The sequence below is a fragment of the Mastomys coucha genome, unplaced genomic scaffold, assembly GCF_008632895.1.
Source record: "Mastomys coucha isolate ucsf_1 unplaced genomic scaffold, UCSF_Mcou_1 pScaffold23, whole genome shotgun sequence".
In the NCBI taxonomy this organism is placed as follows: domain Eukaryota; kingdom Metazoa; phylum Chordata; class Mammalia; order Rodentia; family Muridae; genus Mastomys; species Mastomys coucha.
Window position 1 is genome coordinate 31,281,719 of NW_022196906.1, and position 26,974 is coordinate 31,308,692.

Below are 26,974 nucleotides of genomic sequence, written 5' to 3' on the forward strand. Positions count from 1 at the left end.
TGTTTACAAAAGCCTTATCCCGTGCCCACCTGGCCAGAATCCCTCGTCCCGCAGAACAAGGGGCCCCCGCGAAAAACCCCGGTCCGTGGTACCCTCATAGGCTCATAGATTTGAATGCTTGGTCACCAGGTAGTGGAGCTATTTTGAAAGGACTAAGGGGTGTGGTCTTGTTAGAGAAAATATGCCACTGGAAATGGATTTTGAGGTTTCAAAAGCCCTATACTGGACATGGTGGTGCACACCTTTAATCCCAGTACTTGAAAGGCAGAGGCAAGTGGGTCTCTCTGAGTTTGAGGCTAGCTTAGACTAAAGAGTGAGTTCCAGGACAGCAAGGGCAATGTAAAGAAATCCTGTCTCCCAAAATAAATTAGGTAGATAGATAGAGAAGGGGGGGGGGGAGGGAGGGAGGGAACAGGCAGGCAGGCAGACAGACAGACACATAAAAGCTCATGCTAAGCCCAGAGTGAGTCAGTCAGTCTGTCTACCTATGGACCAGGATGCAGAACTCTCAGCTAGTGTTCCAGTACCTGCCTGCACAATGCCATTCTCCCTACCATGATGATAATGAAGTAAACTTCTGAAACTATAAGCAAGCCCCAATGAAAATACTTTTCTTTTATAAGAATTGCCATAGTCTTGTGTCTCTCCATAGAAACAGAACATTGACTAAGACAGCAAGTATGCAAAGGAGACAGGGAAATAACTCATAATAAGCAGAATCATCAAACAAGATCAGCTACAACCGGACTGTTGTGTTAGAATTACATAGGAGGACATTTACATAGTTACTACAGGCATATTACATATGTTCAAAAATAAAGATCTGTTGGGCATGGCAGCATATATACATCTCTGCATTCAAGAAGCTCAAGCATGAGGATCATCCCAAGTTTGAGGTTAGCCTGGTCTATTTAGTGAATTCCAGGTCAGACTATACTACACAGTGAGACCCTATGCTGAACAACAAGTAACATGAAAAAGACTGAAATAAATCTTCCAAGAGGGAAAGCTACAATTTCTGAGTAAAAAAGACAGGAAACATGATTTTGCCATACGATTCTGTCAGATACGTAAATCTGAAAACATAAAGATAGAAACAGTAAAGTATATCACAACAAAAGGGTGCAAATAGGAGAACAAAATTAGATTAAAAATCAGATAAAGAAATTCAGTAGCCATTTATGTAAAGATGAAATACAAATGGATCAACATGTATGTAAATCAATAATATAACCCACTTACCATACCAAGGAAATGCAAGCCAAAGTTATAAAAATAAAATAAAATTAAAAAATCTAGCCAGCCTAATGGCACACATCTTTAACCCTAGCACTTGGGAGGCAGAGGCAGGTAGATCTCTGTTTGAGGCAACCTTGATCTACATAGTGAGTTTCAGATCAGCCAGGGCTATGAAAAGACACCTGTGTTTTGAAACAAATAAATAACAAAAAGATCATCTAATATCCATCAGAATAGTTACCATTTAAAAAAAAAGTAGCTGAAGATACCTCAGTTGGTAGAGTGCAGCTAGAGAGTATTTTAATAGGAGGCTGGAGAGATGGCTGAGAGGATAGGAGCACTGGCTGCTCTTCCAGAGGACTCATCTGGATTTCCAGCACCCATATGGCACCCCATAATTGTCTGTAATTCCAGTTGCAGGGGATCTGATGCCCTTTCTGGCCTCTGCAGACACCAGGAACACACATGGCACATAGATGTACGTGCAGAAAAATATCCGTATACATAAAATAAAATTTTTAAAAAGTACACAGTAGTAAATTTCTAGCATTAAATACATATTAAAGAAAAATAAAATAAAAAGGCCCTCCAATCAAAGACCTTAGCTTTCACCTTAAGAAAATTACAAAGAAAAAATCAAGCTCAAAATAACTATAAGAAAAGAAATAATAAAGGAAATAATAGAGATCTGAAACAAACTGACAAATGGAAAACAAAAATAATAGGAAAAATACTGAGCCAGGCAGTGGTGGTGCACACCTTTAATCCCAGCACTTGGGAGGCAGGGGCAGGTGGATTTCTGAGTTGGAGGCCAGCCTGGTCTACAGAGTGAGTTCCAGGACAGCCAGGGCTACACAGAGAAACCGTCTCGAAAAAAACAAACAAACAAACAAATACTGAAATAGTGTTAGTTCTTTAATAACTGTTGAGTCAGTCTATGAGAGAAAAGATAGAAATTATTAATATACAAATGAAATGATACTGTTACAGAGTCTATTGTAATATAGAAAACTTAGGACAATTTTGTGCCAATAAATTTGACAACTTTGGTGAAGTTACAATGTGAAAGATATACTTATAGTCCTTTAGTAGCAAAAATGAAATTATAGTTAAGTTTTTCACAATGAGATGATCAGAATCACGTAAGTTTAAGAGCAAGTTCTACCAAAAACGTAAGAAAGCAAGCCAGCTATCATTCATCCAACAAGACTGAAGAACACAAAGCGCTTCCCTACCCATTCTCTAGCACTAGCCTTACTTAAACCCAAACAAAATCCCAAATCAGAAAAACAAAGGCACAAGTTAGTATGTCTAAACACACATAATAAAATAATATGTTTTGTCTATTTTCTTTTTTGGAGCTGAGGACTGAACCCAGGGTGTTATGCTTACTAGGTAAGCACAACACTACTGAGCCAGCCCCCCCCCCCAATGCCTATTCTATTTCTGGTATAATATGATATTGGTTTGAAAATTCTATCTATGGTTGTTGATAGCATACAGGAGCTTTAGATACCAATGTGCCCTGCAATCTTACTAAACTCCCTTTCAAATTCCAGTGGGTTTTTACAAAATGATCATGCCATTTTCAAATAAAGACAGCTTTATTTCTTTGTTTAAATTAGACTGTTTTATTTCTTTTTTCTTGCTGGACTGCATTGACTAGAACTTTCAGTATAACTTGAATAGATGTGACAAGAATGGGCAGCATCTGATTTGGAAAGAAAGCATTTAGTCTTTCATATGAAATACATTAGCAGTAAACTTTTCTGTTTTTTTTGTTTGTTTGTTTGTTTTTTTGTTTTTTTTTTGTTTTTTGTTTTTTGGTTTTTCGAGACAGGGTTTCTCTGTGTAGCCCTGGCTGTCCTGGAGCTCACTCTGTAGACCAGGCTGGACTTGAACTCAGAAATCCACCTGCCTCTGCCTCCCAAGTGCTGAGATTAAAGGCATGCGCCACCACCGTCTGGCAGCAGTAAACTTTTCAATAGATGTCCTTTACCAAATCTAATTTTTTGAAAAGGTTTTAAAATTTTTTTTAAAGGGATGTTGGATTTTGCAATGTAATAATGTAGCTTTACTCCCTCTCTCCCTCCATTCCTTCTACTGAATGTTAAGTCAAATTCTGGTCCTGGGGTAAGCCCACTTGGTAATCATATGTTGCTTTCTTAATATAGTTTGATTCTCTTTGCTCAGAATGCTGATAGAAATGTGAGCAGTAAAACCTGTGCTCATAATGCCTCAGGCAGATATAATAAATCCTATTGGGAATGGAACTAGAGGCAATTCATATTCCATTCTTCAAATAATTTGTCTCATTTTATTCGTATTCTAAGACTATGCAAGGCTAAATTTAAAGGATATGTTTTCTGGATTGGATCCACTTCCTATCTGTGGCTTTTCTTTGTTTGCAGTAATATTGATAAAACCACTTTGAAAAACATTTTGATAGCTTCTTTTAAGACTGAAGTACACATCTGTATCATTTGTCAGGTAGTCAAGACAAGGCATACTATAAGCATACTAAAGCATGCTTACAAGTTTCACTGGAGCTTTAAGACCAAGTCAATGCCTGTCTACAAAGCTTCAAAGTATGAGATGTCTATTTGGTTAGGTGCTAGAGCTCCTTTAACTTAAAGCCACTGCTCATTTTCCAACCTGAACATCCTCAGAGACTTAAAGATTATACTAGTTCTACTTTGCTTGTGTGCTAAATGGAACAAACCCAAATGATAAAACATCTATTTAAATGTTTACCACAAAGAAATGTTGCGACAGGCCCCATGCGTCCCAGGATAGCCTGCAATTCCTCATGTAGTCTAGTGTTCTAGTTTCTTTTCTGTTGCTGTGATAAAGTATCTGGTCCCCTCTTAATGGAAAAAAGACTACTTTGTCTTACATTTCCAGGTCACAGTCCATCACAAAGGAAGTCAAGGCAGGAAGTCAACCAGGAACCTAATTATCAGAAAGCATGGAGGAATGCAGCTTGTTGGCTTGCTCTTGGGCTCATTACCTGGCTCATGCTTAGCTAGCTTTTTATACAGCTCAGGACTATATGCCTGAGGAACAAGTGCCACCCACAATGGGCTGGGCCTGCCTACATCAATTAATACTCACAATTCCTCATAGATACACCCACAGACCAACCTGATCCAGGAAAATCTTCAATTAAGACTTCTTTCAAAGAAGCCCAGGATGTGTCAAGATGACATTAACTAAGGCTAATCAGGACTCAAGGGATGACTTCTGGCCCCCTTGTCTCTTCCTGAGTGCTGGGATCACAGGTATGTACTATCACACAGTTTCTGTGGTGCTGCAGATCAGACCCACGGATGTGTGTGTGCTAGGCAAGCAATCTACCAGGGGAGCTATATCCCTAGCCTAGTCATAGAGTACTTTAAGCCTACTGTTGAGAAGCACTTCTTTGGGGGAAAAAAAAGGCTCCTCAGGGGAGGGGGGAAAGAGTAATCTTTGTTCATAATAAACTTGAATCCTCAAGACCTCTGATGGATATATATGAAGAGACCAATGTTGTTTCCATACTTCCTATGATAGATAGATCTAATGCTTCATCTGGGCAAAGTAAACTGTAAGTGTTCTGGAAAGGATTCATCGTCAGTAAGAGCCATTCTTTAGGAGGTTAACTAAAGTATTGTTAAGGATTTTGGCTGAGGTTGATGCCAAGTTTTATGGTTGACATTTAGAGATCCAAAACTAAAGTGGAAAAAATAGCTACAGATTGCCGATGAAAAAACATGAAAACTAGAATTTGAAGTGAAGCCTGAAGATTCACCAACCTCTGACAGATTCATTGCAAATGATCAGGAGTTACAATCAAGAGGTGAACAAAGAACATGGTATCTTGGTAAAGAAATCTACTTCTGCTTAAGCTGCTGCGAACACAGTTGAAATGAAGGACTTACATTATAAGAACTTAGTTCATGAAGTAGCAGCAGGGCTTAAGAAGACTGCTTAAGTCAGTCATCAATAGGAGGAGAGGCCCTTGGCCCTGTGAAGGTTCTGTGCTCCAGTGTAGGGTAATGCCAGGACCAATAAGTAGGAAAGGGTGGGGTGGCAAGCAGGGGGAGGGGGGAGGGAACAGGGGTTTGTTCTTGTTGTTTTTTGTTTTTGTTTTGTTTTGCTTTTGGAGGGGAAACTGGGAAAGAAGAAATCATATGACATGTAAATAAAGAAAATATCTAATAAAAAATTAAAAAAAAAAAAAAGAAGACTTTGCTTGTTTTGTTTTGTTCAGGATCTCATTATACAACCCAGGCAGGGCTCCAACTCATGATTCTCTCTTCTTCCTGCACTTATAATTCTTCTCTCCTCTACTACTTTCTTGATACCAGACATCAAGCCAAGGGGCACACACAAGCTAGGGAGTCACCCAACTCACTAATCACTTCAACTCAGCTAAAAAAAAGTCCAAGCCCTTCACTCCAACTTTGAAAGTATTACTATGGTAAAATGCTATCAAGAAGTACCATGCACCAAAGAGATATACTCATAAAAAGAAGAGACAGTTAATGGTACTGTTATCTTATTGTAAGAAACTATTATCCATGTATCTGCAGAAGATCAAAGCTAGTCTGAGCTACACAGCAAATTCTAGCCCAGCATGGACTACAAAGTGAATGAGAGACCCTGTCTCAAAATAAATATAAAAAGAAAAATTGCCATAGCCATTCCAATACTCAGTAACCACCACTCTGATAAGTCAGCAGCCATTAACATAAGGACAAGAGATTTGACTAATAAAAAACTTACAATTTGTTAAAGACTCAGAGGATTGTTAACAATTACTAATAAAGAATTTATTTGAGGCATGGTCTCACTATGTAGTCCTAGCTGGCCTAGAACTCACTATGTACACCAAGCTGGCCTCTAATCACAGATATCTTCTTGCCTCTGCCTTCCCAGTGTTAGGATTAAAGGCATATGCCACCACTCCATGTAATAAGGTATTTTAAATGAAAGTGTTTGTGTGTGTGTGTGTGTGTGTGTGTGTGTGTGTGAGATATATGTATTAGAGGATGGAGAGGATGGGGAGTGAGCCTAAGAAAAGACAACTTTTATCAGGACCCCGATGCCCTGTTGGGGAGCAAGCTCTAGATGACCACCACTCCAGCACCCCACAGGCCTCATGCAGCAGACCATGGCCAAGAGGATTCCTGCCAGAGATAACCTCTATCTGGGGACATGCAGCTTGGGCAGGGAGTGTGCCTGAGTCAACCACCCGTCCAGTGAGGGGTGGAAGCAGGGGAGTGGGAAGGATGGGGATATCAGGGGGGTGAGTTAACATGAGAGAGTCTGCCATGCATCTACAGTGGTGAGCAAGAGATGCCTTCCCCTATTCTCACCCCCTGCCACATTCCACAGGCCAGAGAGCTGGCCCCAGGGTCACAACACAGGCTGCAGCACTCAGGAAAGAGGGCTCTACATCTTCACTGGGCAACACATTAGAACTGACTCTGGTGGTAGGGCATGGTTGTGGGTGAGCTAAGCATCTAATAAGATGGAGAAAGCTGGTGAAGCCTCTCAACTGCTCCAGCACTCAGGAGAGCAGGTCTGATGGTTTGGACACAGGTGAGCCAGCACAGAGTACATGAGAGCTGGTTCTGTCATCTGCTGGCTGCAACATTGGTTGAACTAGGCAGGGCAGTGGTGGAAACCTTGCCCTCGAGATGTAGGTGCAGGAGAACAGGTGAGCTAACCAGCTCAGATAACTCCCAGGCTCAGATTCAGTGCTTTGAGTTGGCTCACTCCAACATCCACCCCATCAATGAACTGATGGAATAAGTGAAGAGGCCAGTCCTACAGATCCAAAACTACAGGATCTCCATGACACAGGGCAACAACAGGATATCTGAAAGGAATTCCATGAGATTCCAGTATTGGATGTAGTGTAGCAGAAGCCAAAGGCCTCAAACTAGATCAATGACTCATTGCAATTGTGAACAAAAGGGTATACCGTGGGACACACTGTGACACATTACAGCTATAATATGATGGTTTGAATATATTCAGCTTAGGGAGTGGCACTATTAGAAAGTGTGGCAAAGTTGGAACAGGTGTGGCCCTATTGGAGTGGGTATGTCACTGTGCATGTGGACTATAAGACCCTCATCCTAGCTGCCTAGAAGTCAGTCTTCCACTAGCAGTCTTCAGGTGAAGATGTAGAACTCTCAGCTACACCTGCATCATGCTTGCCTGAATGCTGCCATGCTCTTGTCTTGATGATAATGGACTGAACCTCTGAACCTGTAAGCCAGCCCCAATTAAATGCTGTCTTTGTAAGAGTTGCCTTGGTCATGGTGTCTGTTCACAGCAGTAAAACCCTAACTAAGACATATCACAACAAGATTTCTTTCTTCTTTTGGGAGGGGAGATTGCAAGGATGGAGGGTGAGTACAAGGCAACAGGGAGATGAGTAGGCAACAAGGAGATGAGTGGGATTGGCGTGCAAGATGTGAAATTCACAAAATCCAATAAAATGTTTAAAAAGTATATATATTATATATTTTTAGATACAATGCTATTACACATTTAATAGGCTATAACAGATAACTTTTATATGCAGTGGGAATACTTTCTTTTGTGACATTCACTTTATTGCAGTAGTTTGGGAACCAAACCTACAGTATCTCCAAAGTATGCTCAAATATAACTCTAAAATATGCAAACCAGTCCATTCAAAAAGCAGACTAGTATTGCCTAGGTTAGAGGAGGGTATAGAAAGATGCCAAGGGACATGACAAAAGTTCTGGAGATGTCAGATGACCTAGTTAGGGTTACTATTGTTGTGACCTTGACCAAAAGTAATTTGGTTTATTAGGCTTACTCTTCCACAGTATAGCCCATCACTAAAGGAAGTCAGGATACAAACTGAAGTAGGGCTGGAACCCACAGGCAGAAGCTGCTGCAGAAGCCACAGAGGTTGCTGATTACTGGCTTGCTCAGCCTGCTTTCTTATAGAACCCTGGACTACTAGTCCAGAGATGGCACCACCCACAATAGGATGGGCCCTTCCCCATTAATCGTTAATTAAGAAAATGCCCTACAGTCTGATCAAAGGGAGACATTTTTTCAATTGTTGTTCCCTCCTTTCAGATGACTCTAGCCTGTATCAAGATGACATAAAACTAGCCAGCACAACAGGTATGTTTTCCTGTCATGACACTGATGGTGGTTTCATATATTACATATTTCAAAACTTACCAACTTTTGGTACTAGGAAACTGGCCCAGTAACTAAAGTGTTTGCCATAGCATGAAGGTCTTAGTTTGGATTTTCAGCACCCAAGAAAAAGGCAGGTGCAGTGGCACCTGTCTGCCATCCCAGTCTTGGCAAAGCAGAGACAGGCAGATCTTTGCAGGTCAACTGGTCAGCCAGTCTAGCTGAAATGCTAAGCTCCAGACTCAGCAAGACCCTTGCTCAAAAAGTAAAGTAAAAACTGATTAAGAACGTACACTTATTATATACTCTAGGCTATAAATACATGTGTGCACATGCACGTGCATACACAAAATATGTACACACATATACAAAAACACTTTATCAACTTTTATACTGTCGGTACATTTTACTGCACATCAGTAAATTATACCTAGTTAAATCTCCAATTATAACCAGAAAGGAAATTAGCAATGAGTGCAATGAGAGAAATCATGAAGAAACTTAAAGAGCTTTGGTTAGGAAACATGACTTGTTAGGGTTATAACACAGTTGTAGAAGGTATGCTTAGCACCTGCAAAGCCATGAGTTTAATTCCCCAGAATACGATGAGAAAAATGTCTTGAGTCACGGCTAGAACTCATAAATACGTGCTGTCCAAGTCAACTGCTAAAAATTACTTTATAGCAAGTAAGATTATCATCTGAAAAGTAGTGTAGAGAAAATTCATACTTACACTTCTCCAAAGATTTATTTATTCTGCTTTATGTGTTTGATGTTCTGCCTGCAGGGTGTCAGAGGCCTAGAGCTCCAGGGGGAATTAAAGCCTCTACTTTAATAAGTTAAATTAAGGTCTAGACACCATTCTGCAAAAACTAAAAGATTAGGCACCAGAAAAATAGGTAGGATGTTGCCAGTGTTGAGACAATTTATCCATATTCTGATAGCTAACCACAAGCCACTCCCAGGAGAAACAACTACTTTAAACAAGGATTTTCTCAACTGCCTTCTCACATTTGCCATATTTTCTGAGCTACACCTGTAAGTCTAAGTCGAGTATTTCTCAAAGCACATAAAAACTGTTTTTATAGTACGACTGAAACTGCAGTACAACATAGAGGTGTAATAGGGCAGAGGTGATAAATCTCATTATTGCAACCTGGCACCAGGAATCTCTTTATACCAGGAAAGACAAGCTTTAAAGGTATGTGAGGCAGTGACCTGGGGATGTGAAAAACCCAGCACAAACACATACACAGACTGCACTGACTATATGCTGCGCCCAGCATAAGCTAGGGAATTAGGAAAAGACTGAAAACACACACATGGCAGGAGAGCCTAGGATGCCAGCAGCTTTGGCCTAGGATCTACAAACATAAACAACAGTTTGGTTTGGTTTGGTGTTTTTTTGGTTTTGTCCTTTTTTTTGTTTTATTTTGTTATGTCTTATTTTTCGAGACATGGTTTCTCTGTGTAGCCTGGTTGTCTTGGCTGGTCTCAAACTCACAAAGATCTGCCTGCCCTGCCCCCAGAGTCCTGGGATTAAAGGAATGCTTTTTCACTTAAAAAAAAAAAAAAAGTATTTCTTTTTATTTTCTGTGTATGGGTGTTTTGTCTATGGACCACAAGCATGTGGTGCCCACCAAGGCCAGAATATGGCATTAGATCCCCTGGACCTGGATTACAGATGGTTGTTGACCACCATGTTGGTCCAGGGAACCAAACCTAGATCTTCTAGAAGAACAGCTAGTGCTCTTAACTGCTGCATCTCTCCAGCCCTGCTCACTACTTCTTTATTTTACTGTGAACTATACAATGGTGACCCCAGCTTTTGAGCAAGGTTACAACTGCTGTATGTGCAACATCATGGTGGCTAAGAAGCATTCCTCCCCAATTCTGCTCTGTAATGATTCATCTTGATCAGCTTGACTGAACTCAGAACACATAGGCACTAGTAAGGCATTCCTTCGTGTGCCTACAAGTGGGTGTGCCTACAAGTGGGTGTGCCTACTAGTGGGTTTCCAGAGACCATGGATGGATCATGCCTTTAATCCCAGTACTTGGTAGGCAGAGGCAGGCAGATCTCTCAGTTCGAGGACAGCCTTATCTAGAGATTGAGTTCTAGGACAGCCAGAATCATCGTCTCAAAACAAAAACAGCAACAACAACAATGAAACAAAGCTCTTTGGCAACAATGATTAAAAAAAAATAAAAAAGACAGAAGAAGTGTGGGAGCACTTTCCTGTCCTTACTGACTTGCCCTCTCCTTGCTAACTACTCTATTCTTGAAACTGTTCTTCCTCAGCCTTTGGACAAACTGTTTTTGTTAGGTTTCATCACACACCTCTCTAAACTCATCCTTCTTTGTCTACCTTGCAAGCCCATCTCCTTCAAGCTCTAGTAGTTATTTCCCTTTTTCTCATGATATTCTCACCCCAAATGGCTTAACCTATGGATGCTGCTTCAGTTACCACCCACAGCCACCAATAACTCTCAAAGTTACAGCACTATCATAGATTATATCCCTGGGATCCAAGTCTATTTATATGTCAATTTGACATTTTCACTGGATATCTCATAGGCATTTTCTTAGGGAAAGAATCCATAGCTTTGGCCAAAATTCTCAGGATAAGAATTACCACCATACTCTCAGAAAAGAACATAAAATCCAAAATGATAGTGTTACAAAGGTTGATAAATAAACAACTACTCTATAAACATGTTTCTTTCTATCCTCTAATGTCTTCAAAGCTTCTTATGCAAACATACCTTTTACTGATACACAATAGAAACTAGAGAAAGTCAGAACAATGGTGTGACTGCTTTTACAATATCTATCTGGTAATATAAAGGTATTCTCAAACCAATGTCAATAAAATAGAGGTAAGAGTCTGAGAGACTGAAAATTGGTCTATAAATTCAATATACCGGGCATCTCACAACTAAACAAGTAGATACTAATGTTTATATGTCTGAAGTGTACTCTAAAAACACACTAATAATCATTATGAAACTGTATATAAAGTAATATAAAATATTACCGTCTCATTGAGGAAACAACTAAAACACTTCGTTTTTTGAGACCTGGTCTCATTAGGCAGCTTTGGCTGGCTTGGATCTTGCTATATAGATCAGGCTGTCCTTGCTTCCCTAATTCTAGGATTAAAGGTGTGTATCACCATGCCCTACAAAAACCCTTCTCATCACTTAGTCCTCTTCCATTATAGTAAGGCCAAACACATTACTAATTCTTTACAGAGTGAAACTAAAATAAAGGCACAGAACTGAAAAATAGGGGCTCTCTTTTGACTCCCTGGACTTTCTTCCTGTGCAATTATGGAAATTTGCCAACACTAATGATATGCTCAAATAAAAGGAATTTGGTTTCTACAATGGAAAAACTGGCTTATTCTTAATTGAAAGAGATGTTCTGTTGCTGGGCAGTGGTGGCGCACGCCTTTAATCCCAGCACTTGGGAGGCAGAGGCAGGTGGATTTCTGAGTTCGAGACCATCCTGGTTTACAGAGTGAGTACCAGGACAGCCAGGGCTACGCAGAGAAACCCTGTCTCGAAAAACCAAAACCCAAACAAAACAAAACAAACAAACAAACAAACAAAAAGATGTTCTGCAGAAAAATAGTTTCTCAAGGAGGTATAAGTTTGCCTCTTTTGACCCACAGGACTAAATCCTAAAGCCTAACCCAGTAGTCTCAATTTTTGCTCATACCACTTTCCTATCCAGCCCTTTCCACGACTCCCATTCCCTGATTCTCAAAGTATTACTCCTTAGTAATTTATTTAGCAAGGGGTAGGGATGTAGCTCAACTAGTAGGATACTTGCATGATATAAACCCCAGGCTTGGTACTTAGCATGACAGTTCACACCTGGAATCCCAGCACTCAGGAAATTTAGGCATCTATAGTCTAGGAGTTTAGGGTTGTCCTCAGTTACAAAGTGACTTCCAGATCAAGCTGAGCTATTATATAAGACCCATCTCTAATAATTACAATAACAGGAAGAAGAATTTAGCATTTCCTACTGAAATTTCATATGCCCTAGTCTAAATGTATCTTATACCCACATTTCCTTCCTGGGAGCTGTGTTTAACAGTACCTCATTCTTTTGGTATCACAAACCACAAGTCTAGGACTCATCCTTAAATCCCCCTCTTAAAATTGCCTTCTACTCTTTACCAACCTTGGCCTTGACATGTGTGACAAGTCATGTTAAGGATTTCTAAAATCAGGTGATAGCACCAAATTTGGGATGAAGCCCCAGTTCTGCTACTTGTGAAGTATAATCTTACATTAGGCAGATTGCCTAACCTTTCTAGGGCTCATTTCCTCATCTTTAAAATAAAAAGAATAAAACCTACTTTATCAAGTTATTGAAATATGCAAATTAGCTAATATCTCTAAAGTATTAGGTAACCTACCGTAAAGGATAGCTGAATTAATTAAACACAGTAATCTGTGTAATGTAACTGACTCACAACAAGGATTTCATATATATATATGTATATATATATACACATACATACATATATATACATATATATACATACATATATATGCGCATACATATAAAAATTAATTTTATTCTCTTGTCTTACTTCAATAACCTCCTAGCCGTTAGTCTTATCTATTCCCACAATGCCTTTAACTGAGCTCCTAACTGTTTTCAGTATAAAGTCCAACTTCCTCCTGACACTAAGCTCTTTATGATCTTGTCTTTATGTTTTAAGGCTTACCTCTTGCCACTATTTAGCTCTGATCATATCAGAAATGTCATATTATCTCACAAATCACTGCTTTTGCAGTGGTAGTCCTTTAACCTACAATTCCATCTTCATCTCATACAGTTCCTAATAATTCAATATCTAGGTTTGAGGAGTCATCCCTTTCCACCACCCAGGCCCTCAATTTTGATATAAAAACAGTTTCTGCACTCCCACATATTCTTTTATTTCTTTTCTTTTCTTTTTTTTAAAGATTTATTTATTTTATGAATGTGAGTACATTGTCTCTGTCCTCAGACACACCAGAAGAGGGCATCAGATCCCATTAGAGATGGTTGTGAGCCACCATGTGGTTGCTGGAAATTAAACTCAGGACCTTTGGAAGAGCAGTCAGTGCTCTTAATCACTGGATCATCTCTCCAGCCCTGTTTTATTTCTTATAACAGCAGCCCTAACAGCTATTGAAAATTCTATGCCAAGTTCATTTAGATATTACCTTATTTTAGTCAACACAGCACCTTTACAGGATATATATTATTTTCCTCATTTTATAAGGAGGTAGGAAGTAGAGCTGGGAGTGGATGCTTCTCATGATGCAAAGCACAATGATGATCTACTTATTTATCTGCTTCTGTTTTCCTCAGCCAAATCTACTGTGTAGGTGTTTTGAAGACTGCTATTGTAGATTTCATTTCTCTTATCCCTAAATCTAAGACATTCATCTGAAGAGAAGCACCATAAGCAACTGCTAAATTAATGAAAATCATATCATTTAATTCTCATTTATTTATTTATTTTATGTTAAGTACACTGTAGCTGTCTTCAGACACTCCAGAAGAGGGCATCAGATCTCATTATGGATAGTTATGAGCCACCATGTAGTTGCTGGGATTTGAACTCAGGACCTTTGGAAGAGCAGTCAGTGCTCTTAACCACTGAGCCATCTCTCCAGCCCCCATTTAATTCTCATAAGTGGGCAAAGAGAAGCAGTTATAAATTTATGTTTACAGAGCAGACCCATGATTATTTTAAAAAGTGGTTTTTGGCTTAAGTTTAAATATACAACCTCCATCAAAGAATACATAAGTTTATTTCTTCAGCAAGAAAAAAGCAAAAAATTTAATATGTGCCCAACAAGATGATTTTAAGTCTTCTGATGCGACCTGTAAACCAATCAGTAACTTTCATATTATTTTCTGAGGTCACGAATATAAATCTAGGGGAATAAGATTATCCAGAAGGAGACAGTAACAAAAGTCTTAAGGCTTTGTTTTTAAAGGCCAATAGTCTTGCTAAATAAAAATTCCCCACTAATTATACCATGTGTCCTAAGATTTAGGTTAGACGTCAAACCTACAGGAGAAGCATATTGGTTTTAGTTAAATAAACTGAGCTAAATGCATTTCTATTCTGTCTTTAACCTACTAGACCCACAAAGAACTGAAAGATATCTTTAATGTTAATCAGACCATAATTATGGGTAAAAGATAAGACATAGTAAGATAAATCTGGAATATACATTACTTCTTCAGAGCCAATAATCTTACTTAGATCCTAGTGTTGTTATTGAGAAAGATAATATAACCATAATTCTGAAGAACATTAAGAATACCAATTATCTGAGCTACAGATGCAGTAGTTAGTTGATGGATTGCCTAAGATACACAAAGCTGAAGGTTCAATCCAAGCATACCTGCAATTTCAGAAATTGAGATGTATGGTAAGAGGATCAGGAGTTCAAGGTCATCCTCAACTACATGTTCAGTTCAATATCAACCTCAGCTACATGAAACTCTGCTTCAAAAAGAAAAAAGGTCGTTAAGATACTAGAGTTCTACCAACAACTACACTAGATAACTTCATACGGATTTTTTCCAGGACCCACTAACCTAGCCCAACACACACACACACAATCTCTCTCTCTCCCCTCCCCCCTTTACACATTTTATCAAGTGTTTATCAGACAACAGTATCATTAGTATTGTTACATACCTTGGAAGCGGGATATATATATTTATATAAGACTAAAGACAGGGCTGGCGAGATGGCTCAGCAGGTAAGAGCACCGACTGCTCTTCCAAAGGTCCTGAGTTCAAATCCCAGCAACCACATGGTGGCTCACAACCATCTGTAATGAGATCTGACGCCCTCTTCTGGTGCATCTGAAGATAGCTACAGTGCACTTATATATAATAATAAATGAATCTTTAAAAAAAAAAAAAGACATACATAAAATAACAAACACCTCAAAGGAAATCCAGTCTCACCAGTGGAGTGTCATATAAAAACTTCCTAACTTCCTGTGTCCATACATACTCTACTATAAAAGAATTAGAATATTCAACTGGAAGGAAAATGCTCTTAAAGTCAACTAATGGGGGGAAAAAAAAGAAATATAGGATCTGCCAAAGTATCATGTTAATAAGCCTGTGATTCCAGCACTCAGGAGGATTAGGTGTACAAGGCTACATCTGGCTACCCTAAATATTGAAAAACAAAACAAACAAAATGAGATGGAGAGACAGGCCAGTGGTTAAGAGTAAGTATTATTCTTGTAGATCACTAGAGTTCAATCAATTCTCAGCACTCGCTCGTACCTCCAGCTCCAGGGAATCAAATAGCGTGCTATGGATTCACAGGTGCACTTGCACGGGCATACACAAATACACATACACACACATACAGACACATACATACACATACTTACAAATAAATATTTAAAACAAAAACCAACGAGGAGAAAGTAGTGAAGGAGAACTGTCACAAGGAGGAGGAGGAAGGGGTAGAGGAGAGCAGGAAGGAGTGCAAAGGCAAAAGGCAGGAAGAGGAACAACAAAGGGGTTGAAGATTTAGCTCAGTAGGCAAGTGTGTGACTAGCATGTACAAGGCCAGCCTCAGGGTCTGAAATACAGTATAACAATCAATCAATCAAATGATCAATAAAGTTGGGCATGGTAGTACAAACCTGTAGTTACAGCACTCAGGCAAGTGAAATTTGAGAGCAGTCTAGGGTATACAGTGAGATCCTGTCTCAAAAAGACAAGGCCCAGGCAGCCCTAATGGAGCCTCTGGCTATGTGTGCCTGATTTGCCACTAGAATTTCCCTCTTTTCCAAGCCCCTTGGTGTCACTGGCCAGCCAAGACTCACTGCTACCATGTCCAACTCCCTATGTCCCCAAAACATATCCATCCCAGGGAGGGGATTTGGTCTGATTCTCTAGTGCCCAATTTCCTAAACTGTATGCCACTCTCTCATACAGGATTATACAACTTAATAGAGGGCTCATAAAAATTTTGGAAAAAGTGAAAGGTTTCCAAATACATAACAATAAAAATTCAAAGTTACATCATAGCTTCTCTATGGCATTGATTTTGAGCTTAGTGTACACTTTGTACTACTGAGCATGCCATGCCATCAAACAGTACCTGAAATACCTCAGCAAAGATTTGAGAATACTGTTATGCTGCAAATTGTAGTGTTTTTCATAGAAAGTTTCCTGCTCTTAAAACAAAGGCTTTTTGTTTGTCCCTACATCATTCCTCAAGATGAAATTATTATATCTTAAGATTGTATTAGCTGGAAAGTTGCAAGTTAGTAAATCTTTAGATTGTATTGTATAAGAATATCTTACTGTTGTTAAGAGTTGCTAACCTGAGTTTCATTTAAAAAAATCATTAAATGCATTTTGGCTTGGGATTAGAAAATAATTTCTAGCAACACCTAACAAGGCCATGAATTTACTTCAGCCATTTTGTACTATGAATTTATGTGAAGTGCATTCTCAGCATTAATGATTACCAACTTAAAATGTCAACTGAAAAATGTTGAAAATCCTCTATGACCTGAAGGTCAAATATTCAAGTCAATGTATAATTATTTATGTAAAACTACATGAGCACATCCATTTCATTAGTATATAAATTTGCTCATCTTTAATACATGGCAAAAGTTTAGTATTATGCTGTATATGCAATTATATAATGAAAGTAAATTTATGATTTGTCAGTAAATTTCAGCTATATACAAACCACTTATAAAACTGTATACCCAGGTTTGCATAAAAATGGGTAAGAATAAAAAGTTTAGCCGGGCAGTGGTGGCACACACCTTTAATCCCAGCACTTGGGAGGCAGAGGCAGGTGGATTTCTGAGTTTGAGGCCAGCCTGGTCTACAGAGTGAGTTCCAGGACAGCCAGGGCTAAACAGAGAAACCCTATCTTGAAAAGCCAAAACAAGAGAGAAAAAGAAAAAAAAAGAGAGAATAAAAAGTTTAAGAAGTCTCACCCAAAGTGATCCCTGCTCTACTTTCAGCAATGTAGTTAACATTTTGGGGTCTCCTTTTCTCTGTCTGTCTGTCTGTCTTATATTTATTAAACTTTGTGAAGGTGATAGAGACTCTTTACTGTAATTTTTATTAAGTGCCAGACACAAAAGTAAGTCCTCTACATATATTTCTCCATTTCATGTAATCATCATACCAGAAAATAGATATTACACCCATTTCAGAGAGCTAGGGAGATAGCTCTCTGAAAAGCCAGGCATGGTAACCCCAGCACCAAAGAATAGAAACAAAGATCCCAGGGGCTATCCTAGCCAAAATATCAAACTCTAGGTTGAGTGAAGGACTCTGTCTCAAAAATCAAGTGGAACATTGTAGCAGGAACAACAGGGCTGCCCCTGGGCCATGCAGCTGCAAAAGCTTCTCCTGCAGGAGAACCTAACTGAGGGCCATCTGTGATGCCAGCATTCCTACAGAAGGACCTAGTTGAGGACTGCCTAAGAGAGTAAGGATTGCTGGTACAAATAATGCCAGCCAATTAGGAACTGCTGTTTAGAATAGATACTTCTTGGAACCAATGAGGCGTAGGTGGAGGGTATTAAAAGGAGCTTGCAGCAGTGCTCAGATGATAGACACCTGTCTCATCCACCTCTGACCTCTAAATAACCTACAAAAAAATTAAAAGCTAAGACATATTTCATTTCAACAAAACCACTCTTGGAACTAATATTAACAGCAAGGTTATATAGAAAGCCATTTTCCTATGTCAATAAGGAATAGGGAAAAAGCAGATTGTAAAAAATATAATATTTATGTTAGTAATCAAAAGAGAGATTTGATTATGTTAGTAGTCAAAAGAAGAGGGGAGGAGGGGAAAGAGAAGAGAAGAAAGGGAGAAACAAAGCAGAGCTAGGGAGATGCTCAGCAACTAGGAACACTGGCTGTGCTTTCAGAGGACCCTGTTTTCACTCCCAGCACCCACATGGCAGCTCAGAGCTGTCTGTAACAAAGCAGAGCTAGGGAGATGCTCAGCAACTAGGAACACTGGCTGTGCTTTCAGAGGACCCTGTTTTAACTCCCAGCACCCACATGGCAGCTCAGAGCTGTCTGTAACAAAGCAGAGCTAGGGAGATGCCCAGCAGCTAGGAACACTGGCTGTTCTTTCAGAGGACCCTGTTTTAACTCCCAGCACCCACATGGCAGCTCAGAGCTGTCTGTAACAAAGCAGAGCTAGGGAGATGTCTGTCTGTAACTCCAGTTCCAGGAGATTTGACTCTGGTTTCTGACCTATGTAGGCATTAGGCATGCATCCATGTGATACACAGACATACACGTGAGCAACACACTCATACACATAAAATAAACAAAGCTAAAGCCCCCCCCAAAATCAAAGCAAAGAAAAAAGAACCCCCCCAAAGTTATAAAGGCAAGCGTGTACTTATGGACTCAGATAAAGTAATTCTAAAGTTTGTGAAGCAAAAGGAGAGCTGAGACAATGTAAGAGGAAAAGAATGAAGATGGAGGGCTGAAGCTCCAGACTTAATAGGCATCTAAAACAATCAAGACTGTGGTATTTTCAAAGAAATCAATAAATCGATAGGATAGAACAGAGATTTCAGAAGCACATAAATACAATTAACTGACCTTTCTCAAAGGAACAAAGGAACACAATGAAGAAAAGACAGTCCTTTCAATAATGGTGCTGGGAAAAAATCTGAGTATCTTCACGTAAATTAAATTAAACACAGACTTCATATTACTTATAAAAACTTAACTCAAACAGTGTAGCCAGGCACAGTGGCACATATCTTTAATCCCAGAGCTTCAGTGCCTTAAACAGAAAGATTATGAGTTCAAGACTAATATGGTCTTAACTGCAAGATCCTATTTTCAAAAAAAAAAAAAAAAAAAAAAAAAAAAAAAAAAAAAAAAAAACACAAAGCAAAACAACAACAAACAACAACAACAAAAACCACTTCTAATGCAGGCATGGTGCAGTCAAGAACCATGCTCTCAGGACTGAAAGGAGCAGGAAGTAGCAACAACAGTTCAGGATTATCCTTAGACACACAGAGTTCTAGACCAGCCTAGGTCTTGTCTTAAAAATCAAAAACAACCCCCACCCAAAATGAATTATAGAACCAAACATAAAATAAAACCACATAGCTCCTAGAAGATAACAGAACTGACAAAGCTAGATGATTTGCATATGGTAGAATTAATCCATGAAAAAGAAATGATAAATTAGACTTTGTTAAAATCTTCTGTTCTGAAAAGACAACTTCAAAGGGATGAAAAGATATGACAAGACAGAAAGAAAATATTGCAAAAGATTTTACAAAGATCTTGTACTCAACACATACATAAAGACTCTTAAAAGTCAAAATAAAAAATAGTATCATTGAAAATGAAGAAACAGAGCTGGTGCTTCCTCTCCTGACTTGCATTCAAGGTGCTGAAAGGGACTAGGCACACTACTGAAGGAGCAAAGTAAACATCAGTATCATGCAGCTACATACTTTGTAACCTACAACAGAGACAAGATAGACTGCAAGATAGACTGGTGCAGTAGTGGCACAAATGTCATAGAAGTGACCAACTACCTTCTAATCGGGTTTTAGAGCCACTCCAAGATGGAATCCATACCCAATATTGCTAAAGTGCCTGAGAACCTGAGACTAGATAGATCAGGAACCTAAAGGAATTTTTATCTCTAATACTATTATTCTGCTAAAGGAACATAGCAATAAAATGACTCCTGATAACATAGTTATACCCATAGAGCAGAAATCACTCAATTATCATTTGAAAAGACTCTTCCTGAAATAGATGAAATTAACATTGACATCCACAACTGGACAGTGTGCAGAGTGAGAGACTATGGAGCAGTCTGTCCTAAATAGGATGTCTTTACCAAACCACTCCCCTCAAGGTTCGAGGAAACAGAAAAAGTATAAGAGTCAGAGGTGGGGGGTTGGGGAATGGCTCTAAGGAAAAAGCATTTTCCAGACAAAGACTGACTGATACACATACGAACTCAAAGAGACCAAGAAAGCATGCACAGGACCTACACAAGTTCAAACCAGAAAATCCCACCACTAAGAAAGGGACATGGACACAAAGTGCCACACTGTTGGGCTCTATTTGGCCCTGGTTTGGGCCTTGAGGACAAACCTGAGCCTGGCTCAGGTTTTGTAAACTGTCTCAGTCATTTCCATACTGGAGTGACTCAGCACAACCTGCTTAAGCCTGCCTTTGCCTAGCTCCTGCTGAGGTAGAGTAAATTTGTTGGCTCAGTCAGTCACCCCATACTCTTCGTCAACTTTCCCCTCCCCCTACGTCATGTCACCTCAGCAGAAAACTCTGCCTCCTCTCTCATCCCTTTATAAAGAAAGGATTGATACATAAAAAACCGAGTGTCTGCTTTGACAGACTCCCGGCTTGGGGTGGTTATTCTCTGGAGGCAGGCCCCAGGGACCCCCAACCAGCTCCAGCTGTCCAGCACCCCAGACTGCGCTTCTCCACCCCGGAGTGGTATTCCCAGGCTTCTCTGCGGCCCAACACAACACAGGCCTGGCAACCGCCTCGCCTTCCTGGAGTAGATGGGACCCACAATCCTACATTATTGGCTTTCTTTTTTAGTTTAACTTTTTAGGTTTGCTTGTTTTGAGAAAGAAAAAGAACAAAGTTGTGTGGATAGGGAGGTGGGAAGAATCTGTGGGGAGTTGAAGAGAGGAAAGACTATGATCAAAATATATTGTACCAAAAAATTAATAAAAATATAAAAATAAAAAATAAAAATAAATGATCTAATTAAAAAATAGACAACAGATATGAACACAGAACCCAAAAAAGATAAGTAGATGGCAGCAAGTAAGCATGTGGGAAGACACTGCATGTCCTGTCATCAGGGAACTGAATGCTGGCAGTGAGATACCACTCCTCTAATACATGTTTATTAGAATGTCCAGCCTCAAAATCCAGACAACACCAAATGCTGACAACAATATGAGTAACAGGAATTCTCACTGCTGGTGGGAATTCAAAAGGTGCCATTGTGGAAGACACCATAGAAGTTTCTTACAAAGATAAAGCACACTTAGCACAGGATCTAGAAATCACGCTTCATATTTACCCAAATGAGCCAACAATATATGTCCTTAGGAAAATTCACAATCAGTTGTTATAGTGGCTTATTCAAAAGTACCAAATCGTATAAGCATCTAAGATGTCCTTAAGCAGGCAAAAGGATACTTAAAACAGTTCTATATCAAGAAGGTAGACTACTATTTAATTTTTTTAATTAAATATTTTTAAAACAACTATTTGGCCAATAAGATGCATCAACCAGTAAAAATGTTTGCCACCACGCTTGACAACCTGAGTTTGATTCTTAGGATGCAAGAGAACTGATTCTCACAGGCTGTCTTCTGACCTCTCTACAGGTATGAGTACCACACAATACATTTTTAAAAGAAACAACTATAGAAACATGAAAAGGAAGTGCAAGAACCTTAAATGCATGTCACTAACCATAGGAAACTGACCTGAAAAGCTTACACACACTGGAGGAAGTAAAACCACAGAGCCAGAGGGGTGGCGGACTCAGAGGGAGGAAATGGCCAAGCACAGGTTTTCAGAGCAATGGAAATGATTGTATATGTGAGTGACATATTTCATTACAATATACTTTAATACGCAACACCCAAAGGAACTTTACAGCACACCATGAACTCTGGGTACTAGTGTGCTGATGGATGCTCCTCAAATACTGCAAACTGTACTAGTGGGAAAGCTGTACACTAACAGGAGGTGGGAGGTTATTTGGAGGTTACTCTGCCACTCAGTTTTAATATGAACTTAAAAACTGTTCTAAAAAATTAAGTTTATAAAAAAAAAAATCAAGCAAGTAAGACATGGTAGTATGCCTGCAATCCTAGCTCCTGGGACACAGAGGCAGGAAGATGTCTCCAAGTTTAAATTTACTTGGTCTAGATAATGAATTCCTACAAAGTGAATGTGTCTCAAAAAAGAAAACAAGAAAGACTACAGCCTGATGATCGCTCCTCCTCCTCTTTTTTTTTCTTTTGGGGCAGTGAGTGGTATAGTGGCTGGGGGATTGAACCCAGGGTGCCATGAATGCTAAGCATATCTTTTACCACTGGGCTATACAGCTCGAGCCCAAATATGGTGATTTCTAGCCCTTGGTGTTAGCAAGCATTCCATTACCTGACTCGTCATTTCAGTCTCAGAATGAGAATCAAAGAACTTACTTTTCAATCCTCCTCTTTTGCTCCCTTTGTCTCTTCTGTTCTTTCACTTGTTCTCTCTCAATATCCATGAAAAGCCTCCTGTGTCTCAGATATTGCTTTTGACGCTAAAGGAAAGAAGTTACAATTATCAAGCCCATTCAGACAATTTTGCAAAAGAAGGGTAATATTTTTATTCTAAAGAGAAGAAAACTGTCAGATCGAAGTTACATGTGATAAAACCACTAACTTCCTTCTAGATTGACAACAGGAACCATCAAGTACACAGCTATTTTGTTAATAGACAAATCAGTAAAAGTGAGAATTTAGTTTACCCTTAGTAAAAACTGAAATAGTTAATATGATCTAAACACACACACACACACACAGAGTGTATCAGATTGCCCTCAGTATAGTCCACTTGTCAACAGTACCTAGAATATTGTTATAACTGACACAATAAGGTACATACTATATTTACTCTGTGCTCTCAAGCAGTATCATAAAAGCAGGGCCACAGAGAACAGAAGGGAGGAATTCTATAATAGAACAATAGCCCATTTAACTTGTAAAGACTAAAATCACATCACAAAATATACTCCAAGTCAGCCAAACATGATAAGAGAAGTACAAAAGAGGTGAAGTATATCAGAGTATCATGCTCATAAACAGAATGAGCATAATAAAAGCAAGTACTCCTATACTGTGCATGATCTGTTTATGCCTCTGGATTAACATATTCTCTTTCAAGGACGCAGGCTACTCAAAAGAGATGGCATATCTACACATACACTTTGGTAAAAGAATCTTAATCTTTAGAGTAACTCTCTTTATTGAAGATGCAGCAGAAGAATGTTTCCCATTTGACACTGGCACATGGCCAACCAGGATTTAAAACTGCTAGTTTAAACTACCTTTTCATCGAAGGGCCAGGGAAGCCATGCATAAAAGTATTCACTTACATAAGTTATAGTGGCAAATATGTACAGCTAGTAATTCACTTGAATCAAATCTTTACATTCACACAAATGCACCTTAAATCCCAAGAGCCTATAAGAAAAGTTAAGCATATCATACTGACTTAACATCTTTGGAATTTCTGATTTTTCTTTTCCATTTTTTAAAAAATATTTATTTATTTTTATATGTCCCAGCAGGCAACATGCATTTTGGGCTATTCAAATCTTTTATTTCTCTTGTGATATTGGTAAAGTGTTTTGTGTGTATGTATGCCTCTGTACCAAGTGCATACAGTGCTTGCAAAGGCCAGAAGTCATCAGATTGTCCGAGACTGGTGCTACAGGTGGTTGTGAGCCACCATGTAAGAGCTGGGAACTGAAGAGCTCTTCCCTGCTGAGCTATCTCTCCAGCCCTGGAGTCTGTTGTTCTAATGAATTAGACTAGTGAACTGCCTCCGACTTCACACAGAATTCGGTAGCAGCACCTCACATACCTCTTTTTTGTCCTCTTCTTTATCCACTCCAGACTGCAATGCCAGCAGAGCCTGCTGTTCAGTGCGCAGTCCTGACCGATACTCCTCATAGACCTGCTACAAAATCCAATGACAAACTATGACAAAACTGCCAAAAGCTCTGGGAATCCTCTTAGTGTGTCTGTCTGGTATGGCAAGGGAGAGAAACTGGGGCTGATTACCTACTACATCTTCTAGAAAAAGACTTAATGTTAGTTGGTATACCTACCTGAGCATTTCTTAAGCCAAGCAATAATCTCTAACTTTTAAAAAGAAAAACATTTACTTTAAAATTCCTTATTTTAAAAATGATTGATCTTCAGTACTAGAGGGAGGACTATGGAACCAGACCGCTCCAGGCAACAGAATCTTTTGGAGGTGATCAGTGTTCTCACAGTGACGGTACTGGTTGCCAACCTTGTGAGTGCTCACAAAATACTGAATTGTACATCTGTACTCACTATTATACTCACAAATTACATACTCATTCAAATCTGTATGGAGCCCCAACAGGCACAGCACTCATGTGGTACTTTGCAGACATACAGAGACATGAAAGATTTGAGTAACAAAAAAATGCATGTTGCCAGCTGGGCTGTTTCACCTCTCATGACATAAACAAGCATCTTTTCTGCAGCCTACTTGGTGACAAATTTGATGCTGGTAATTTCTCTGGTAACATGACCCTATCCCATCCCAATTTTACTGCAGATATATTATCACTCCTAAGCATAGAAATGTTGTGGTGTAGAGTCAAGTTCTAGCACAAGAGACGTGCATGCATGCAGTGGGTAGGGGTTGTTATGTGCCTCACAGAGAAAATACATGTGAGATGAGTTTTATTCAGGTTGGAGTTGTGATGCTGCTGGCGGAGATCAAGCACACGTATTTTCTTTTTGTAGTGTGGGGGCTGAAACCCAGGAGTTTGTGCACATGAAACACACACTCTACTGCTAGGTTATATCCCCAGCCAAACCATATAAATTAAATCAAGATCTTTACACAGAAATATATAAAACAAATATAAAATGTATATTAACTAAATGAATATAAAAAAGCCACAGTACATGTGGTCAAATGATCTAGATAAGGAAGCCAGGACCATTTAGTGGGGAAAAGACAGTCTCTTCAACAAACAGTATTAGAGAAATGGTTATTCACATACAAAAAAGTGAAGCTCAGCCTTCAGCATATACCATCTACAAAAATTAACTCAACATAAATCAGATCAAGAGATGTAAACAATATAAGAAAGCAAACCAATTCTAGTATATATGCCTAGAAGAGGAGAATGCTATTTAACACCAGACTTGGCAATTTCCTGAATATAATACAAAAAATATAGGTAACATTAAAAAAACAAATTGGACTACCTTAATTCTTACATACAAATGGATACTCTCAGAGTAAAAAAGTAACATAGGAAATGGAAGAAATTTTCCAATCAGGAATGCTTGGAATATGGTATGCTCCCTTATCACTCCAGATGTTCATATACTGGTACCCAGGTATTGGTGCTATTTTGGTAAGCTCTAGAACATTTAGGAGGTAGGGCCTAGTTGAAGGAAGTAGCCCATTGGAAATGTGACAGTGAAGGTTATACTAGGTTCCCAGTTCCTTCCTCTCCTTTTATCTACCATGACTTGAACTCCCCCTTCATATATCGGTGCCACAATGATACTTTGCCCAAGTACCTGGGACCAAGAAACTATGGAGTGAATCTTTCAAAATCATGAACCAAAATAAATGTTTCCTCATTTAAGTTGTTGTCCCAGAGATCAGAACTATTATAGACATCAAAGTAGGTAGGTTAAGTCACTCAAACACTATAAGTCTGTTCTAAAACTGAATGGGTTAACTTATGTCCTAACAGCAAAGCAAATGTACTTTTCACTGTGTGTGTTTTGCCTTGCTCTCTTATGACCCACTTTCCACATACTTAACACTGCTAAAAGCCTTGCCTACAAAGAAAGTAAGGGAAACATGAATTAGGAATAAATACAATGAATCCCTGATGGCATACTAGCAACTTTTATTTTTTCATCTATGACTTCTCCAACTTTTTTAAAAATTTATTTTCTCTGTGTATTTTTCATATGTAAGCTTTGCCTGTGTGTATGACTGTGCAATACATGTGTACCTGGTGCCTGCAGAACTCAGAAAGGGACACTGTGACTCTCTGGAACTGTAGCTATAGAAGGTTGTGAGCCACAGTGTGAGTACTGGTAACTGAACTTGATTCCTCTAGAAGACAGCCAATGTTTTTAACCCACTGAGCCAGTACCTTCTTCAACTTTTTTAGGAGTTTTTTAAAGCTAACCCCAGATTATTTTGGCACATTTCAAAATCAGACATTACCTAGACATTTTACTCTTAGCCTTAAGTGTATGTATTCCACATAAAAGCTAGCTTGATAAATCCTGATTGAAGTAACGGTCTTTTTTCTTTCTCAGGGGTTATATGGCCCTCATTTTATAGATGCTCTCTACCTGTTCTCTAAGGAAGACTTGGTCCTGGATCCGAGATGGAGCATACTGAGGAAACTCCAGAGACAATTCCTCATCCCCCCTCTCTCTTCTCATAAAAGTTGAGGGTTGCTTGAGAAACATGTCCTAAAAGATAACAAAAACAGTAATAATGGCAATAATATCATGATAATAACAGCCAGGGTAATAAGCTAGTCAAAATCTTGCATGATTGCAAAATTGCTTCAGTGAGAACTTCATGGAAATCTTGATGGTCTAGAGTCCATGACAATACTACACTCTTAATCCAACTCTTTCAATTTTAATTCTTTTTGTTGTTTGTTTGTTTTTTTTTTTT

At 39.1% G+C, this 26,974-nt stretch overlaps 1 protein-coding gene across 3 annotated transcripts in view; it reads right to left on the reverse strand.

Annotated features, from left to right (window-relative positions):
* Ccdc15 (coiled-coil domain containing 15) overlaps nt 1-26,974 on the reverse strand; it is a 67,673-nt gene that overhangs the window by 9,653 nt on the left and 31,046 nt on the right. For all 3 annotated transcript variants that reach the window (XR_004111468.1, XM_031343941.1, XM_031343940.1), the window contains exons 8-10: nt 26,641-26,763; nt 24,134-24,229; nt 22,705-22,808 (exon numbers count right to left, since the gene is read on the reverse strand). Coding sequence is in view for 2 of the 3 variants with exons in the window: in XM_031343941.1 (XP_031199801.1) it covers nt 22,705-22,808; nt 24,134-24,229; nt 26,641-26,763 (323 nt within the window). In the remaining variant the exon portion in view is untranslated. The remainder of the gene's footprint in view (nt 1-22,704; nt 22,809-24,133; nt 24,230-26,640; nt 26,764-26,974) is intronic.